This window comes from Gambusia affinis, linkage group LG11, assembly GCF_019740435.1.
Source record: "Gambusia affinis linkage group LG11, SWU_Gaff_1.0, whole genome shotgun sequence".
Taxonomy (NCBI): domain Eukaryota; kingdom Metazoa; phylum Chordata; class Actinopteri; order Cyprinodontiformes; family Poeciliidae; genus Gambusia; species Gambusia affinis.
The window spans coordinates 13429897-13450826 of NC_057878.1; the positions used below are offsets into that span (position 1 = coordinate 13429897).

Below are 20930 nucleotides of genomic sequence, written 5' to 3' on the forward strand. Positions count from 1 at the left end.
TGCATGTAAACAGACTTAAATATTCGTTTCCTGGCAGAAATTTGTTTGTTTTGTTTAAAGCCTCCAATTCCACCCAATTCCTTTTTGTCTACCAAAGATTGTAGCACAACACTAGCAAGAAACAAATCTTCTGCAGGTTCCAGCAGAAAATTAAGGTTTTACAAGATTATCACCATTTATGCTTTGACGTACATGTGTTTAACATCCATCTCATTATGTTTGTATTAAAATAAGCAAGTTTTCGTCAAAGACCATGATGCACTTAATCAGTAGTGATCTAAACAGTTTATATATATATATATATATATATATATATATATATATATATATATATATAAACCTGATGTGCCTTTGATCATCTTTCATTAAAAATCTAAAATAATAACAGTAGACTGGTCAGACCTGAACCAGATAACTACACCGAACAGAGTTTATTTAAATTCCAAATATTTATGAAACCTTTGTAACCTTTGAATTAGACATGCATAAAAATCACAATGTATGGATTAGTCAAACCTGGACTAAGTTACCTAACACTGATTATAGACTCTTTAAAACAAACTGTGATTTTTGAAACCCTTTTTTTTTTTTTTTTTTTACAAAATCCAATCTTAGCACATGATTGTGTACTTTCATCCTGTGAGCAGGATGTGTCATTACACCACTACCTAATTCATAAACTTAAAATACACTACCTTCCTTTGATGGATTATGAGATGATTTAAGATGCAGAACATGCCATTATCCAACAACATTCCAGTTGCTTTTTGAGCTTGTTCCACAAACTTCCCAAACCCAATCAGTAAAGCCTCTAATTGCTCTCTGAAACTCGTTCTCCTCCTGTTTGCCATGTGTGCCTAATTGGTCTAGTGTAATGGCCACAGAAAACAGCATGGTTGAAAACAAAACCGTCCGTATTCCTCTTACAGAGGAAACAGCCAAGGCAGATGTAAGCAATCATCTGCATTTGTTTGTCAGTGTGAAACATTGCTTCAAAAGTAGCTGGTGAAATTTCGCATAACTGTTCTGGAAGGTGGGGCAACAACTGCAGCACAAAACCAGATAGTTTCTTTGAAACTGAGAGACAGTGTTCCCTGAATGCCTCTGTAAAAGCTTTATTTTTTTTTATCAGACGACTTGCACAAAGTCTAAAAATAGCAATCCTTTCCGACCAAACCCAAACCTGAGGCTCATTGTTTACAAAGCCCGGTTGATGAAAACAAGTCGGAGTCCTGGGGATGAAGAGGGGTTCTACTGTGCCACTTCAGAGCCCACCAGTCACAACTTTTACTCTCTCACTCACACCTGTAATAAAATTTTAGGTTAACTTCAAAGGAGCTGTAAAACTTCCTGGCTGAGTGTTCAGAGAAGGATGTGGCCCGAAATGGTAAATCAAAGGCTGTGCTATCCTTTACTGTTTCCCAGGGAGGAAAAAAAAAAACGTGATTCATTTTATTTTTCTGTTCTGTGATGCCGCTCCCGTTGAAATCTTTTAATACAGAACAGGATGTGGGTCTCACTTAAGCCTCTCATCTTTTGCCCCCATCACAGTCTGTCACTCTTGTCTAATCAGCCCTGCATAAATATTCAACAGACTAACCTGTGGGTTCATGACTATTAACGAGGCCTAAATGAAGCGCGAATATAAGAAATCTGGTTCAACGCTTCTAGTTTAACATGTCCTGAAACACCACGGAGCTGAAATTCATCCACCGGGCAACAAATCTACTTTCATGTTTCCAATTTAAAAGATGAAATGACATGAAGAACAAAGAATTAAAGAAAAAAAAAATATTTACAAGTTCTAAAGAGGAAGAAATAAACAAAAAGGTATGGGTGTACATCATCAAAAAGAACTGATATTGACATCGAGAGAGATGTGTGCAAAAGAAATTTTTTTAAAAAGTGTCAGAAAAACAGGAGTGAGATGTAAAAGACAAAGTGAGAACGACGTCTCGCCTGCTGCAACTTTAAGGACTTATAGTCTTAATAGAAACCCCGGGCCACTTTCAGCATTTAGCATTGCCCTCACTTATCCAGCATTGGGACAAGACCGAAGGTTTCAGTCGCACCCTGATCCTCCAAGACGACAGCTCACGTTGGCTTGGCACTACCAGCCGCAACTTCACACAATTAAAAGAAACAGACATAATGACCTTACTGGACTTCTGAAACAGGAGGAGTAAAGGGCAGGGGAGGCCGAACGAACGTCGGAAGTAATGAAAGAAAGAGTTTCCTCTGAATGAAAAGTAGCTTCCTTTGGAGAGCTTGAAGTGTAATTTCTATGCTAATGACTGTGATGTATCTATGTTCCCATTGTGTCAGAAGGATATTACCACGACTTATCGCTGGCTGAGTTAAATATGGATATCTATAGGCCTTTTCACTAAAAGGCCCCCTTTTGAGGCACCTCTGGTCATTCACAGACCACCAATCAAGCTGCTCATGTCCTGTTTTTTCTCTTAGACAAAGAACCATAGGAGATGCATACCATGAAAGTGTGTCATTCTTCCTGTCATTCCGTTTTTAAATGAATAATTCTGGGTCGATTTCGTGAGACAATCTTTAAGTGACTGACTATATTTAACGCTTCAAATGCAAGCACATCTTTTTACCATTTGTAAAATAATTCACCTTATCTTCTTCATCTGGCCATAACACATGGTTGCTCACACTGAACCTGGTTGAGTATAAAGTTCCTTCATGTTAAAATGAGGTGGCTCATCTCCAGAGCCACCTGCTACACTGCTGATAAGGATGAGTCATTGCTAAAATCTCAACGACTTCCAATCAGCCTTTTTACTTATATGATATGCTGAATGTGATGCTATTGTAGTGTAATTTAAATTTATTAGACTGTATGTAATTGGGTCTTAATCCCTTACAAAGCTTTGTTGAAAAGACATAAAAAAGAGGCTGCCATATGTCTTTACAAGTTGTAAATCTACTTGAAAAATAAAATGTAAGAAGTAATCCTTATAAAGACATCTACTAATCTCTGAGTCAAACTAAAAAGCTGTTAAACTTGATCAAATTTAATGAAAAATTCCTTTTTTTGTGTGTAGTCTAAAATTTGAACAAATAGACTTAAGAAATCCCCCCTCAAAAATTTTTTTCATGCATTTTGCAAAAGGGATCATCTCCTTGGAACATTTTAAAGTAGTAGTCTGTTAATGCATATTAGAAAAAAAAGATATAATAACTTCAAATCATTTTGCAATTAAAATTGGGGAAGCATGGTGTATATTAGTATTTGTCACCCTTTAATCTGATACCCTGAAATAAAATTCAGTGCAAAGGAAAGCCATTAAAGAAATTACCACTTATTACACGGAGTCCATTTATACACAATTTGACCTCAGTTTAAATGCAGCTGTTTGTTAACACCTCCAAGGTTTGATATAGAACATCAGTGAACAAACGAACCAAATAACGGCAGAGATGTGAAGAATGACACATTTAAAACAAAGTTAGGTCAAAACACTAACCCAAGCGTTGACCTTCTCAATGAGCATTGTTCATTCCATTGTCTGAAAATAGAAAAAGTATGAAACAACTGCAAAACTACCAAGAACTGATCATCCACTTAAATTGAAAGTCCAGTCACAGAAAGCATTGACAAAAATGCAACCAAGAGGCTTATAGTGTCTAGGGAAGAACCGTGGAGGTGCTCTGATCAGGTGGCAATATCTGTCGACAATTAGTGGTGCATTCAACAAATCTGACCTTCATGGAAGAGTGCCAAGACAAAAGGCATAGCTAAAAATCAACAAGAAGTCATGTTTCCAGTTTACCAAAAGCTACGTAAAGGTTACAACAAGGAGTTGAAACTCTGGTCAGATATGACCAAAATGTGACTCTTTTTGTGGTTGAAATCCAACACTGACATGAACAACACATCCTTCCCACCATGATGCAGTGGTAGCAGATGAGGGGATGCTGTTCTTCAGCAGGATTGGAGAAGCTGGTCAGAGCTGGTGGTGACAAATTACTTTACTGCCAAAGGGGGTGAAGTACAAATGCACTTTAATTCTTTTTGTGTGCCAGTCTGACTTGTTAGGATAAACCTGGACGGCAGATGTAGAAGGAGTGGGCAAGACGGAATTTTGCAGGGAAACTCTGGGAGACTCATGACCTAAAGTATGAGCATGAAGGGGGAGCATATTTGAGACACATTAGACTGAGCTTGTCTGCATGACTTTGTGTGTTTTGGAAGGTCTGCCAATAAGCATAAAACATAAAATACTCATTAATCACACAGAACAGTGGTTCTTCTGTCCGTGCAGTCTGCAGAATGACAAGCACTGTGTGTGTGTGGGTGTGTGTGCGTGTTTGTAGGCGTGTTCTCAGGAAGAAGCTCTGCTTGCTCCAACCATTAGCCACTGATTTACATGGGGGGCAACTGTACTATATCCGGCTCTGAGTTACGACTTCAATTACAGCAGCAGCAGGACTCAAAAACGTGCACACGCGCACACTTAGGTGCTTAAGAGAGATAGAGGGGCACAGGGAATCTCATTGTGTTGGCAGACTGGGCCGAACAAGGAAATGAAGCCCAGATTGGATTAGCTTTGACAGAAAAATGTGCCTGTGTGAGGGTCATAACAGAGAAATGTGAGGGGGGGGGTTTGGAGACAGGGAAGACACAACTAGGAAGAAACCTGACCTTGAATGCCTGAAACAGACATAATTAATCAAAAGCCTTTTATGAAATTATTTTCTGTTTCAGTGCACCCCCCTCCAAGCCTCTATTTATCACACACCATGACCTTCTGTGCTCCTGTGTGCATGCAAAAGACTGACAGGTCTCTGAGTGCATTCTGATTATTTGAATATGCGAAGTATAAACTGTAGGCAGAACAGTCAAGTGGTGTGTGCACTCGGGTGAACTTAGAGCAATGATAAAGAAAAACAAACTACATTCGTCTGCAACCAAAAAAGAGACAAGATTTACCACTCTGCCACGAACAATAACACTGGGGAAAGAAAAGATGTATGACTGCAAAACACTTATTATTCACGCGATAATGAAAGCTATTTGAGGAAAATGTAAATATAATAGAGAGAATGTTGCAGGGGAGGAGGTGGAGGAAAGTAGGGAATTATAAAATATTGAAAAATCACAGGAGTGAGAAAGAGGCTTGGGGGTGTGAGGAGGGGAACAGGCAGCTGAGTGGGAGTGAAGGGGAAGGAAGACATTAGGGAGCTTACAGAGGGAGTGAGGACAAAATATGGAAAAAGGACGGAGTGGTAGTGAGTGAAGATGGAATAGATGAGGCCGTAATGAAGATCGACGGCTCCAATTCATGCCCTGATGAGCGGGAATCTCCAATTATTGCTTCGATGTAAACACCATCAATAAATGCTAAGTGGTAGCTACATCAGTGGCATGAAAGTAGAGCGCATCTAGACGATATTATAGGAAGACACACTTTATTAACAGGGTAAGAGCACATGAGAATCTGGGAAAAGATGGTTGGAGGATTATGTGACTAACTCAAAGCAGGAGTCACTCAAAGGAGAAGTAAAAAGAAGGCATTGTGATGTTTGACTGAGTGAGTTAAGAGTAGGTGCGAGAGAAGAGATGACAAAAAAAAAAAAAAAAACTCAAAGTGGGACACCCCCCTCCCAGTTATAACCATCATCTTTCTAACTCAGCCAATAACCAGACTGTCTTAATATCTTGTTCCCCTTGCCAGACTCACACACACTGACGTGCATTTGCACACACTCAAATGAAGATGAAAGAAAAAAAAACCCTCATTGATCTCCCCAAATCATCATTAATCCAAACGGTGCTTCTATTAGAGAAGATTCTGCATAATTAGTTTTGGGCATTTTTTTTTGTCTCTTGGTGATCGCGTACGTCTTGCGGTGTGTGTGTGCGTGTGTGTGTGTGTGTGTGTGTAGGCGTGTGTAGTTTGGGGTTATGAGTAGATGATATTAGATTGTGTACCAGAGACGGGGACTTCCCTGGTGATCTGCCATGCTGAACATGTGTTTGCCATTATTGCATTTCAGAAAGAGACAAAGAGAAAACTCAATCAGCTAAAATCTAATCATTCCTGCGCTGTATGTGAGGCTGCATATTGCGTTTCTGTGCATTTCTGGGTATCCTTCGGAGTGCTGGCTAATATTTAATCATCTTCCATCATGCTGGATAATTACACTTCTGCTTTAGGAGGTAATCCCACCGTGCGTTTACACATTCTTGCAGGAAGATGAGGCTTGTACTCCGGTGTGTAATAGTTTTCTGTAGCTAGCCTGTGGTGGATAATTCAAATGTCCAATTGCTGCACTAGGTTAACTTTACAATAACTGCAAAATTATTATTCAGTGTCTAGCAAAGGCATTTATATCCTTTCAACTTTTTGCTATATCGTACAATTTCAAGCTTCAATGTATCTAATTGGGAATTTATGCAACAGACAAAAAGTGGTGCATCATTTTGAAGTGAAAGTACAAAGATATATGGTTTGGCTCACATTTGTATGCAACAATACTAAGTGAATAATTTTTTGCAACATAACACAAGTTCAGTACGTTTAGGCTGTAGGCAGGCAGGCCATTGCCTGTCTGTGCTATTATGCGCGATTCAAATCTCACTTACAGCACAGTCTGGGCTTTTTTCTGTTGACTTGGGTTCCCTCCGGTAGGATCATTCCTGGCCAATTAGTGATCAAATGGAGAATTTGTGAACAATGACATTGATTTTCTGCACCGTTTTAGAATTGTAGTCTCTGGTGCCATTTAGCAATGGCATCAGAGGAAGTGAATGAAGTGGTTCAGTCCGTGTTGGCCACGCTTCCAAATATTGAATTAACATTAACAGCAATCTTTATTAAAGTATGGTTGTATGCATCGCGGGCAATTTCTGGTAAACTTCATAGCATTGAACAGGCACCTAGATACTGGTGATTTCTGAAGGCAATTGGCAGTATGCCGGCTTTAGCCAGTTTGGTGCCCTCGACATTATTATGACTTCACCAGTTTCCACCCACCAGAAATATTAAAGGACACCAGAATAAGAATCAGATTTACAAGCCAGATTTGCCACATAAACAAGAAATCAGATTTTAGTTCAGATTTCTTGTGGTAAATGTACATGCATTTTTGACATAAATATATAAATAAACACATATACATTTTCCTGCCACAAACTTTATAAACATACCTCATATAGTCTTAGTCAATCACAGAAATCCCAATAAAGTATATTGATATTTGTGGTTGTTTGGTGAGAAAATGTTAAAAAAAGTTCAAGGGGTATGAAAACGTTTGGAAAGTACAGTATAGGAAATGCAAACACAGCGGTGAGCTCCTCTTATATGACCTTTGGGACTTGGACACAGGCAGCGTGCTGCTAATCCAATCTGGAACAGGAGGAAGCTCTGGGAGGCACAGTTTGAAGAAAATATTACGCTGACCAGCTGACTTCTTCTGTGTGAGTTTGGTCCAGCTTTTATCTACATCCAGCACATCTCTCCCGCTAATTTAAGAAGCGCAGATCTTTGGATCAGGGTTTCGTTTTTTTTAATGCTTGTTTTCTCCCTTTGCTTTTGAAGTCCCATAATAATTTAATGAGGATGGTCATTATGAGATTTGAATCTGTATAATATTAGGTGTATGCAACTTTCTCTTGAATGCTGGGTGGTGGTCTACAGTATGTGTTGAACCAGCATAAAGCTGAGAGAAGCAGTTTGATTCGGGGCGTCGGGGGTCAAAGAAGCATGTGCACAGCAAGCACATTGCTCTCTGAGGCACGTCCACAGGGCTACTAGCCTTTGTACAATAAACTGAACATGCACAGTAATATTATTTGCATTAACTTAACAAATTGTATTACCATTTTTAAACTCCCTTTGTTAGTATCTGGTTGGTTTTCCCTAATTACATTCTCTTTCTTTTATCCCACAATTCTGAGAACAAGACAATATTTTAATGGCTTCATTGAGCAAGTACTGGTTTACGTTTCACAAAAAAGTACAGATAAAAGGGGAGACGCATGAGGCAAAGTGATTGATAGAGTGCCAACCATATTAATGTAAATATGCTTGTACTAGAATCGTGATCTAGTACTAAAAAAATCTAAGTAAATCTTTCCTTTAATTTAAGAAACAGTTTCAGTGGAGAATACCTTCCACATAAAGAAAAAAACTGTTTTATATTATCATCTGTGCTGCCTATACGTTTGCTAACAAGAAATAACTTTTAAAAATGATTTTATTCTGTGACATTGCACAGTTTCTCTAAGACATCCAAAGTTGTAGTTCTTTCTTGTTCAACTTGTAACTTCAGTTCATCTCACAAGTTTCTGATGAGTTTTAGGCCTGTGGAGTGCAATGAAAGTTTGAAATCCAATAAAAGATTTCTGAATTGATTTTTCCATTTTAAAATTTTCTTGTAAAGTTCACCCTATTTTCTAAAAGTCTCCTGGTATTTCTAAAAAAATGTAAGGACCCCAAGTACTCACACAAGGTTTTCTATGACCTTAGAAATGGAAACAGACAAACAGTGTGATAAATTGACTGGAATGTTGCTGAAATACTCAATCTGAGTCTTATCTAATCAGTGTACATGACTCCAGTTAGTCCAATTAAGGTTCAGAAAGCTCTTCATGTTTAATTCTTGATGGAAGGACAGAAAAGGGCTTTTTTCCCTAAAATCCTTTCAAAACATCAAGTATTTAATGAGTCTAATGCTTGATATGAAGACTTTTTTTACTTCACGAAGCTACGCTTTGCTGTAGTTCTCTAACAGTAAGTTTTTCAGATATAGCTTTCAACATCAAAATCACTTTGAGTGCTGACAAGATCATTGTTAAAAGGACTAGCCCTATATGTCATGTCATGTCTATTCCCCAGGAAAACTGGAAGTCACGCCAAACACTCAGACAAACATCAAAAAGTTGATGACTTCAGAAAGGACTTGGATACGGATATTTTACAGAGATTTTTATTGGTGCCAATAATTAATTTGTATGTGAATAATAACATCCAAAATAAGGTTGAATTTTTCTTGAAATTTTGCTGCAATGACAAAAGAAGGATTTGTTTTAAAGTTTCTTGAACATCTTCACCCGAGGTAATAAGTAATTGTATTCAGCACTTGTACTTCCTACATTTTGAGAAATGAATCACTGATATAATCGAAGGCTGAACAACAGAGGAGGATGGCACAGCCAGAGCTGAACACGGCCTCGGTAAGTGTCAAGATAAAAGAATTACTCACTCAGTCCCTGCTTGATGAGAAAGTGGCCTTACACACAGAATGATTGCGCTGTTACGGTAAATGATTGGATTTTTCCTGGCAACTGATCACATCGCCACAGAAACTGATGGCATTACCAAGGTAACAGATCACTTTGTCAAGGAGACAGGCTGCTGGTAAAAAGGAAGGGACGAAAGTCTGCCTGTGCAAGGAAATGTGTGTTTTCTTTAGATTTTTCTGCTCAAAACTAAACAAAGTAAACCGTGTCGGGTTAAGGAACGTAAATGAGCATTAAGGATGATTGCTCCTGAAGAGCTCAGAGGAGGAAGTCTGCTTTGGGTCAATGGGTAAGGTCAGCTGTTTGTGAGTAGTACTGTAGCTGTGGCTCTGTGGGAGTCTATTAACATCCGTTTGTATTTGTGTGTAAGAACACACATTGATGGGAAAAGTGTGAAGTTACTTGTCTGCAGGTTTTTATGTGAAGGATTGCTTAATTTAAATGTTAGAAATAAGTGGAGTTCCTTATGTTCAGGCTATCTGTAAAAAATATTCTCCCTTTCGTTACGACAGAAAATGAATTGAACAAACCAACAAAGCTTCAATCAAGTTTTCTGGGAAAAATGATAAAACAAGAACGACTATCTGGCTGATCTTTTCCACAGTGATCAAGACTAAGATATAGATAGTCGTTCTATGGTCTGCCTTTGAATGCTAAACATAGTCTTATACATACTCACTTAAATGATAATAAAATCCCCACACCAAGATAGCGCCACCATGTTACACTTTATGGATGGTGTTTTCAGTGTAGTATGCATTGTTGGTTTTGTCTCATAGATTTTTCTAAATAGGCCAAAAAGGTTTCATCTGAGCAGAAAACCGTTCTTTCACGTGTTTGCTGTGTCCCCTACATCACACATGTGATTTTTCTGGCTTTCTTTCAATAATGAGCTTCCGCTTGCCTCTCTGCCATAAGAGCCAGATCTGTAGACTGTACAACAAACACTTTTCTGGTGAGAGAGTCTCCAATAGTTCCTCCAAAGTCACCTTTGGCCTCCTTGGCTGCTTTTCTGATTAATTATCTCCTTGCATGACTCGTCAGTTTAGCTTGACAACCTTGATATGATAGGTTTTGCAGTTATACCGTGTTTTAATATCAAAAGTAAAATGGACTTAAGAGAGCACTGTGAAAGTGTTCAAATCGTGGGAAATTTATATATTACCCAACTTTACTTTAAACCACCTCTAAGCTGTTTACCCCAACTTGTTTGTTTGTTGGTCCACATGCTGAAAAGCTCTGGGTAAAACTGTTCTGGGTGAATGGCAAAGATTACAAGATTTCTTTAGCTGTGCCTTTATATTCCAGCCCATTTAGATCTGCTTGAATTTGTGTGCACAGCCCAATCAATAGCAACATAGATGGGAGTCCTACCTTTGTGTTACACGTGACCAGATGGCCTCTAGTTCACTTCAAAAGTGGAACTGGTCATTGAGGCCTGCTTCTGAAAGCTGTGCAGCATCTTATACATCATCACCTAAATGGCTGCCTGTGTGCATCGTTCTTGGCTACAAATAGAACACAGTGGGAAAACTGCTACATGATTGGGGGATGAAAACCTACATCTCATGCCTTCCACATAAATTACTGACATACTTCACACTAAATCCAACACGTTTAACCCCTACTAGAACTGCAGGGGAGACTATTATATGCTGATCTGATTTAAAAGCTTAAGATTTGTGGATATATTTTTATTAATAGAATGACTTTTTGCCCGAGGCACATTCACCTGAATAAGTGAAATATCACTCTGCTGAAGCACAACAGGCTCTGCCAAATTGGGCAAATGTGAGTTCTGCAGCATGTTTTTGTGTTGTGTTTCTACTCTAATTAGGCCCTGTCTGTATGAGTTTGTGTGTGTTGGGTGCATGCGTGTGTGTGTGCGTGTGTGTGTGTGTGTAATACACAAAGGGCCAATGAGGGTGGCTTAGACGGTTTAATGTCTCCATGGAGGAAAAAGGTTCAAGGACAGATCGCTCCCTCTCTCTTCATCACTCTTCCTAATTCTCTCTGTCTCTGTCGTTTGCTTCTGTCTTGCCCACTACTTTCGCTCCGTTTTCTCTTCCTGTGGGATATTTAGCAATCTATTCGCTGCACTCCATTAGAAGACTCCACCCTGCTCTATACACACAGGCAGACATCCAGAGACACTACAATTAGTTGCTAAACCAGAGACTAAGCGCAATTAGAGCCAGCAGACATCCTCTGAGTTTTGGTAGATTCGTCCTGTGTGTGCATGTGAAAGTCTTTGCATGTCAGTCTGTGGTTCTTGTGTAACCTACCCTAACATGTATTGGTGAAGATCACTAAGAAAAGCAGTTTACCAATAATATGTTGATAACCAACAATTAAAGAAGACTACCAGAGTTCTGCTGCTGCTGCTGCTGCTGCTGGTATTCCTTTAGATCAAAAGACAAGTAAAATGTTCAGCTCAAAGCCCTGAAACTGAATTGGTCTCAGGGCTGTTATTTAATGCTTTAAATAACATTGACAGTGATACATCTAAGTCTTCTGTATTGGATGTTAGGTCTGCATTTCCTACAGTTGATCATAAAATACTGACAGACTGACTGGAAAAGTGGGTAGGACATTCTGGTCCTCTGGTAAATGCACTTGTTGGATTTGGACAATTTAGAGCAATTCTTAATCTGAACAAACAATTATTCTGTGTGGTTCCTCAAGGTTCCACTCTTGGATTACTATGTCCCCTGTGCTCAAGTCAGATTATGGACTGCTATTACAGTATGCTGTCTCTTAGTGACAGTATACTCTATGTATGCTATCACACAGAGGTCACAGTTGATTTAGCCACTGTGTTTGTGTTCATAAAAGCTGGCAACTTAATGAAGAAATGTCTAAATTCATTTTTTTTAAATTAAAATAACTCATTTTTAAAGAACAGGATCTTGCTAGAATCAATGAGGTTAAAGAACACGGAGCATCCACAATTTATCCAAAACTGCACCAAAAGAGACCTAATTAACACCAAAGAAATCAATCATATCTCCGCAGACTCAATAAACCGGTCCCCTGTGAGAAAAAGGATACAGACACAGCTCAATGAATTGGAGTATGTGTTGTGAAAAGGCTAGTTTGTTTTGATTAAAAGTACATTTTGAAAGTGGATTTAAACATACCCTTTATTAAACTCGCATCTTTGTTTTACAATTTTTTTATCATTATTGTAATATTAAGATGTAGCATTCTGATCTCCTAGAATTGTGTTCTCATTACAAAAGAAAAAAAAAATCATCACAATTAACAGAAATAAAGGCTTGAAAAGATCAGTCTCTCAAAACATAAATCAGTCTATGTGTTTCACCAAAAGTGTTGCTTGTCAAGTACCAACCATAAATACCTAATCAGTTAGATCATCAGAGATGTGTTTTCTGTTCAGAGGACCAGAACTAAACAAGTGAAAGTCTTATTTCTTTTCTATGCATCTTATTTCTGTTATAACTCCCTGAATACATGAGATGTGTTCAAATTTATATTGTTTCAGCTATTTGTTTTAAATTTGCGTTTTTTTCCTTTCATGTGATGCTTATTTTTTGTTCCTATTTTTTTATTTTCTTTAGTTTTATGTTTAGTTGTTACATTTGTTCCTTCATTTTACTGTATAGAAACTACCTTTACTGTAAATTACTGCAAATAAACTTGCCTTGCCTTTATTACGGTTTGAGTAGCAGTTCTGTTCATTCTGCTACACAAAAGGAAATAAAGCCTTACCTGGCTGAAGGACATTGATGCCCAGAAGGTTGGAGGTGCGGTTAGCCACTCTGCTCCAGCTGTTGTCATAGTTCTTCCTCCACAGGATGGCAGTACACTGGTACTTGCCAGCCTCGCGGCGCCCTGCGCGTGTCACAGACAATCGGAAATTGGTGTTGGAGTGTGAGCGGTCCACAGTGGTGCGAGTGCCCAAACCAAGCAGTTGTTCTCCCCACTGCAGGGTGCCTTCGCGAGTGAATGTCACCAGGTCCTTGAACTCTCCCTGATCGTCATCTTGAGCACCAGTTGGCATGAAACGCCAGGTGACCGACGTGGGGACTCTGGGGTTGTGGCGAGGCTTGACCAGACACAGGAGGTCAAAGGAATCTCCAAAGGAGATCGATGGGGTCCGCGATGAGGCCGACACCATAAAGGAAGACTCTGGGTGATGGGAGAAGAAGGGCACAGGAGGTTAAGATCACACATAGTCAAATGGCTTCTCTATTAGATTTATTGGTTCTGCTAAGTGGCTCTAATAGAGCCAAGCTGGCTTGTGCATGTAATTAAGGGTAGTCTCTACTGATGCAGGGGATACAATCTCCTGCTGGAAGCAAGGATTCTAAAAGGTATGAGCCCCATACTGGAGGAACACAGACAATATTGACAGAAAGGACATTGACTTATACTTAAATAAGCTTTAAATCTCCACAAATGCTTCCCTATATTTTCATAGCCAAAGATTCTAGAGGCCTATGTGCAGTATAAGTGGCTTTTGTACTTGTTTCTTAGTGTGCTTGAAAATGAATAGTAATGTAACAGAAGAAACCCGAGGGAGAGATTTCCTCTAAGCACCAATTTTCGATGTACACGCAGCTCCTGCCAAGTCTAAACTGTCCTCATTAGGCAAAAACATTTGCCCGACTCGATAAAGCCAAAACATACCTTTGTTGGAGGCCAAGGTAGAGAGGAAAAAAAATTTAAAAATTAGGCACAATAATGATAATAACACTGCTCTTCTCTCACTAGTTTTGAGTATGTTTATGGTTGCTCATTAGGACAAAGTAGATATATAGATGAGAAAAAGAATGGGGGTGAAGCCAACTTTGTTCCTGTCAATGTACTTCCTTGAGACTTTGCAGATTCCTCCATTATGTTCTTGTCAACAGCCCTGTTGTTTCCTTTAGTGTGTCCTCACCCTGTGTCGTCCTCAGACAGCCATCCTCCTTGGTGCCCTTCAGGGCGTCTAATCAATGGCTCTCTGTCCAAACTTGGCTGCTGCTGCTGGGACGACCGCCTGAGGCTATAATTCCCTAACAGACAATAAGTCTCTGCTCTCGCTCTATCTCTCATCTCCTGACAAACTGCTCCCATCCATCTGTCCATCCATCCACGTCTTCTATAAATCACTGTTGTGTGGAATATTGTATCTATGAGCACATGTAACACAATAGGACATACCACTAGGTTGGCTGTTCACATAGGTTTTACAGTGCATTTCTTCTATGTCATATTGCAGCCGCAAATTATGATATATTTGACTAGGATTTAAAATACAAATCCTAATAAAATCTGCCACTGGTAGTAAACCAAGCACTGTGCTTGATCTTTCACATCGGTCTAATGTGACCAACACAAAGCAACACAACATGCTAACAAGTTGGCATTTAGCCGACTGAGTCGAAACTTTGTAAAACCAAATTTTTCACTGCAAGTCTAAGGTAGTATATCTCTAACATTTTTGCATATTCCTGTTAGCAAAATAGTTCAAGCGCAGTCAAGCTGAATGGAAAGTGGGTTTTCAAGCTGTGCTGCAGTTCCTTTTAGATCTAGGTCTGGATTTTGAGTGATTCATATAGATAAATGAGCTAAGCTATCCTGTTGTAGCTGGGACTGTGTGTTATTTGTCATGCTGGAAGGGAAACCTTCCTACCAGATTTTCTTAAAGATTTTCCTCAATGGTTCCCCTGTATGTAGCTCAATCCACCTTTCCATCAGCTCTTACCAGCATCCCAGCCCTCGTTATAAAAATGTACTCCATGCAATGATGCTGACACTAGCTTTTTTCAGCATTAGGATGGCCGTGTCTGACCAAAGCAACTTATTTTATGTATTTTCTTGTGGTGGACTGCAAACATGACATATCTTCAACAATGTACACAACTACTGATTGTCCTCTGGGCAAAAAGTTCTCCAGCTCTTCCAAGGTCACAAAGGGCCTCTAGGCTGTTTCTTTGATTAATGTTCTCTTGGCTGTCAGTTCTGATGGACAAGCAGGCCTTGAAAGTTTTGCAGTTGCGCCTCACTATACATTGGACTGCTCCTGGTTGTCAGTTTAGTTTGAATTTTGATTTGGGGAACCAAATTGAAAGAAAATGCAAACACACTGTATACTTTTCAAATTTATATTTCTAAAAAAAATGCAGAAAACAATATTTTACTTATTTTTCTCTCTTTTCAATTATCTACTGTATTGGTCTATTGCTTAAAATCTAATTAAGATAAATTGGGAATTAAACAGGCAACCAGACAAATTCCCTTTAAGCAAGTCAGCTGAGGTGAAAAAGAAAACTTTATGCAAAGCCTCCAGAGGACATCCGTCTATTCACCACCAGCAATCAGATGGAGTCCATTAATGAGGGTGCAGCAGCCATATATAAAATATGAAGATATACAGCCTGTAAGAGTGGTTCACTCTGAGGACATGGTTAACATTGAGCCCAATCTGTGCTTAGACAGAAAACTTGGAACAGAAGTTTTTTCCCTCCTTTTAGTTAAAAAAAGAACAGGGACTAAAAAAGCATGCCAACAGTTGCACACGAGCAGAAAGTTGGAAGAAAAATCAGACTTTTATTTGCATGGGAGGATTAGGTTCAATAAAGCTGCAGCTGGAGGGGTAAAGTGAGAAAAATGAGGGCCAAAGTAAAAAAAACAAAAAAAAGACACATTGACCGTCACACAATGGTGCATATTCAGAAAATCCTTTGATCAACAAGCATGGAGGAGAAGAAGAGGAGGCGACGTTGAGGAGTCTAACTCAAGAACGATGAGCAGCTTTGGACTTCTCCCTCATTTGCATAATGTGTCTCTTGTTCCTCAGACTAATGTTGTTCTTGTTGCTCCAACTTGACAAATGGCCACTTAAAAACTGACATCTACTCTCTGCAGCGCCGCTCTGTGCTGCTGCAGGGAGCTAATCCCTCGATCGTGCGAGTGTGGGAGCGGCTGGTGCTGTGGCCTGCCAGCTCCAAACTGCTCCGCTCCAGTGGCTTCCTCTGCCTGAACTGTGAATGTTAAGCTTAACTCAGCGGTGACAGAGGAAACTCGCAGACTGTGAAACATATTGCTTCCGCATTTCCATTCTAATTATTCTAACTAATCCATGTGTGTGTGTGTGTGTGTGTGTGTGTGTGTGTTGTGGGGGTGTGGGCATGTGTGTTAGCGTGTATAGGTTTATCCCTGGCATCATGGGAAGAGCACTGCTCTTGACATGAGGTAGGTAGTGTTAGAGTGTGTGTCTCTCATAATTGCTCCTTCCCCTAAATGGAGCACGAATAAACTTTGGGATGTTCAAATGTGAGGACTGCATGTGTTTTCTGAGCCATTCACCAAATCACAAACTACATGGCTCAGTGTGATTTGGTGTTGAAGTCGCAATCGTTGTGCTCGTCAGACTGTTTACACGCCTTACTGATTTCAAGACATTTTTAAAAAAGCAGACTATATTTGAACTACATAAACAATGAATCCCAGTTAACTCCTAAACGCCCATTCCTGCAGCTGCACTTTGACTCAATCAGAAGGAAAAAAAGTATATAACGTATTAAAGGCAATATTTTCCCATGTAAAATTTTGATGCCACATTTACTACTGCAATGTGTCTCACTGTTAATAGGTAAAAGTCATGCATTATATAGATTCATTGGATAAACATGAACACATTTCAAGTTTTAATTTATGTTATTCAAGGCTAATAATGCTGATATCAAATATAAATTCAAAATTGTTACCCTATATATGTGCATTTATTGAATATGACTATTAAATTGAAAACTGGCAGCCTAATAAAAAGCAGCATACATTAATTATTGGTCTTTTTCATTAATAACTCCATCAACGGGAGCAGCATGGGTTGGAGTTTCACTTTCTGAATTGCATTACAGAAACTATTTCTACTTTTCCAATAATATTCAAGTTTCTAAGTGCACAACATTTGGAGTTGAGAATCCAGGCTTATAATGTATAACTTACCAACAGTCTTTACTGTGACTGTTTTGGTGGCTGATTGCTCGCCAAGCTTCTCCCAGTTTGGCTCTGTTTCAGTGCCGATGTTAATCCACTGGGTAGCTGAGCAGCGGTACTGACCCTCATCTCCAGGTAAAGCATTGTAGAGGGATAGGGAGAAAATGTCCGCACGCATCCGCTCAACGCGAATTTCCCCATAACCGGAACGCTCCCTGTAGCTGGGTCCATGAGTTACAGTACCGTCCCGATCCACAGAGGCTACTTCCTGGATCGGTCCGGCTGATTGCCTGCCTGTCCACTGCCATACGACAGTCAGCGGGGCAATAGCAGAGCTGACTGAGCACATCAACTGGATCGGGTCTCCTTCTAGGACCTCAGAGGAGTTAGCAGATAGCGACACTGTGGTGTTGTTCTCTGTATGGGAAGAAATAAAGAAAACACACAGACAAAAAGGTCAAAGATGAGAATCAGTGTGTTTCAGTATGTGCATATATTGAAATGTTGCAGATTTACTAAAAATCATAATAAGTACAACAAATTTTCAGAAGCCTCTTTGTTTACATGTGCACCCATAATTTTACGCTCCATCAGGCTTACATTTTGGGTTTTGCTTGTCAGCTCAAGTTTACTACAGAGATAGTAAAAACTCACTGTAAGCTCCAAGTTTTGACAAAATCAAGAAAAAACTTTAAGCTTTATCAACACCTGATTGTATCAGAAAAAAGTAGAACATAATTAGGTTTTCTGAATGAAGAACAAATTAGATGTTTTCAATTGAAGTCAGTAAAAGATGACGGAATAGCTTAACAGGCAAAAAAGGAAAAATGCATAATAAATGTATTTTTTGCCAAAATATCAGTCATGTCCCACAGGAAGAGAATTATTTCTGCATTCTAAGACACCGTACCCTCTTTTGTGGTAAAACCCTCACTAGATCACAGCCGACAGTATTTCGGAGCCTGGGTGTCGCAAGCCGCTCTGGTCTTTTTGAATGGAATGCTTTTTTCACTGGCTGATACTTCCACATAATTAAATAAATATGGGTATATTTATTATAAATGTGTCCATTATACCTTACTTAAATGCAATGCAGTCTTGTCTATACAACTCTTTCTTTGCAGACAGTTTGAGAATTAAACTCCTATATGAAATTGTGGCTTAAATCATGAAGGATTTATTCGTGTCTGTCATTCAGTCAGTGTAACTCAATCAATTACATCGAGTTACATTCTGTACAATCTATTTAAAACCTACAGCATTTTACTCTCAGTGGTGATTGCTATTTATGTGTAAATTGTTAATAGATTTCTGAATGTATAATGTGCTTTTAAAACTGTAAAATTCCTGTGTGTTTAAACTTCAAGGCTTGAGCTCCACAAGATAACGAGAGCAAACTATTTGCTTTTTAGAGGAAATAACAACAAGGATCTCTAATGTAGATTTGTTAACAGAGTGCATTAAACCGCAGAGAAAGAGGGTTTGTGTGCAGCAGAGGAAGTGATGGCAAACTTGTGTTCATGTCTACTTCAAAGTGTCTCAAGGTGGCAAAGAGGCAGGTGTGAGGAGAAAATGGGAAACTGTCAAAAGCGGAAAATCATTTTGTCGCTGGTAATTTTATTGTGTCTGACTTCCAAAATGCATTATTCAGAAGAAAATGCTGCAATGCCTAAAATGAAACTGGCAGCTTTATTTCACTCTCTTCTAGGAAACATTAAATTTTATTTTCTTTTATTGATAGATATATATACAAAATTTATAATAGAGTAATATAAAATGAATTAGTAGCAATTGAAGTAATAGCAACATTACTTAAAACACAGTGCCAGTGAAAGTTGAGTCTTTCATCGATCCCTATTATGATGCTGCTGCAGCCATGCTTCATTGAGATACAGCTTTGGGTTAAGCTGACAGAAGCAGACGCCCTTTACTGAACAGTAACGCTAGTCTGATTTGGGCCAGGGAACAAATATGAGTTGATGGCTGTACTTTTCTTCAATTTTTTTGCCGACCAATGGCCGTGACAGCGCCTTAAATCTTTTAAAGTGCGTACAATTTTTTTTGAATGGATCCTTAGAGTGGTCTGTGAGCCACAAGGCTTTTTTCATCCACATTTTTCCACAGAATACATTTTGACCTGTCACACTTCAGAAAGCACAGTTAGCAGAAACAATGCTGTAGATTTTACAATGTTTCTGCTGGCCCCAAAACCTTTATCAATGGAATTGTAGTCAATTTTCTGTTACCTGGACATTGTTTTCCATGAACAATTTTAAAAAGCATTCCTTGAAATAGATCTGTTTTTAGACTTTATATAAACAAGTGTTGTTCATGATTCAATTTCCAAGCATCATGACTTGATTAAGGCTTTTTAAAATAACTGGCAGTTGAGTCAGTAAGTCCTAATACAGATGATGGATGTATTGTTTATATTTTTCTTTGTCAGCTCTCCCCACAATAGGCAATGTACCGCAATTTGTACAACTAATTTCATACTTGAAATCAAAAGGTTGTGCATATTATCTTGCACAAATAAAGAATTTGTGTAATATGAAATCTTCAAACTCCTGTTGCAGCTGTCTATGTAAGCGAGACCTGCACGAAAAGCAGTTAAGATGCTGTTTATCAAATATTATGACATATAAAGCAAAGTTCTAAGTTCAAGATGCAAGAGAACAACTTGTAAGTTTTGGCAGCACATTTATGGAACCACAGTGGATTATCAATATCAATAAGTCATACCAAAGCAAAACTGTTCTCAAGAAAAACATTGTGAGCTGAAGTGAAGGGGTATTTTTGTAAGAGTCAGATATATGTTTAAAAGCAAAAATGGGCCTTGCAAGCTCCTACTGGAACAAAATATCTTCACTAGTCCACCTGTCAGAATAGTGGCCTGCTGTCTTTAGCTTTAGGTATTTTGAATTTTCTATGGTGACCCACAGACCACATTTACTTTTGTAAATATGCTATATTTGAGGTGGTAGGAAAATGGTCTAAATATATACTTTGCCATCCTGTTGCATGTTGGAACCATATTGTTAACCACAAAGACAAGTCAAGCTCACGGTGAACACAAACGACAACACTAATAACATTTTTCAGTTACAAAAACAAACAGAAAAAAACCCCATGAGAGTACCTGAGGCCATTGTCAATAAAAAGAAACACATTTTTTTTTTCTTAAATGGACAACAAATGTATATAAAAGTGTGGCTCATGTCCATTATAATCCTTGTAAGTGAATATGGGAGCATGCATGTAGTACTAACTGGCCCCGGGCTTCTTACACTGACAGCTTTGAACATGCATGCGTGAGGGTTGAGATTCTCTTTCTGAACCCCATGAAGCTTGTTCACCGAGTCCACATACGCACAGGAAAGAAGACTAAGATCACAGGGCTCAGTGGCACTTCAGAGTGAAAGGATAAAAGTCTTCTCTTCAGCTCTGTTATTTATTTTTTTTATTATCCTTTTTCTGCTTTGCCGAAGCTCACGTCACTTCTACGTCCATCAAACATCCCATACCTCTGGTTGGCGCATGACATCTCATCCCCCTGTGAGGAATCGCTTCAGTCTTGTGAGTGTTTCTCAGGTTTTGCCTCCCCTTAGGCCAAGCTCTGCCGCATGCTTCTGACATCCTCATTGCCCCTAATAAGCATGAGCCTTCACTGAAAATGGAATAAAATTGCTTTTTGTTTCTATCACACTCTAAT

At 39.0% G+C, this 20930-nt stretch overlaps 1 protein-coding gene across 2 annotated transcripts in view; it reads right to left on the reverse strand.

Moving 5' to 3' along the window:
- The window catches only part of igsf3 (immunoglobulin superfamily, member 3), a 111299-nt gene that overhangs the window by 17913 nt on the left and 72456 nt on the right, over positions 1-20930 (reverse strand). For both annotated transcript variants that reach the window (XM_044132196.1, XM_044132195.1), the window contains exons 5-6: positions 17228-17635; positions 13001-13420 (exon numbers count right to left, since the gene is read on the reverse strand). In XM_044132196.1, coding sequence (XP_043988131.1) covers positions 13001-13420; positions 17228-17635 — 828 coding nt within the window. The remainder of the gene's footprint in view (positions 1-13000; positions 13421-17227; positions 17636-20930) is intronic.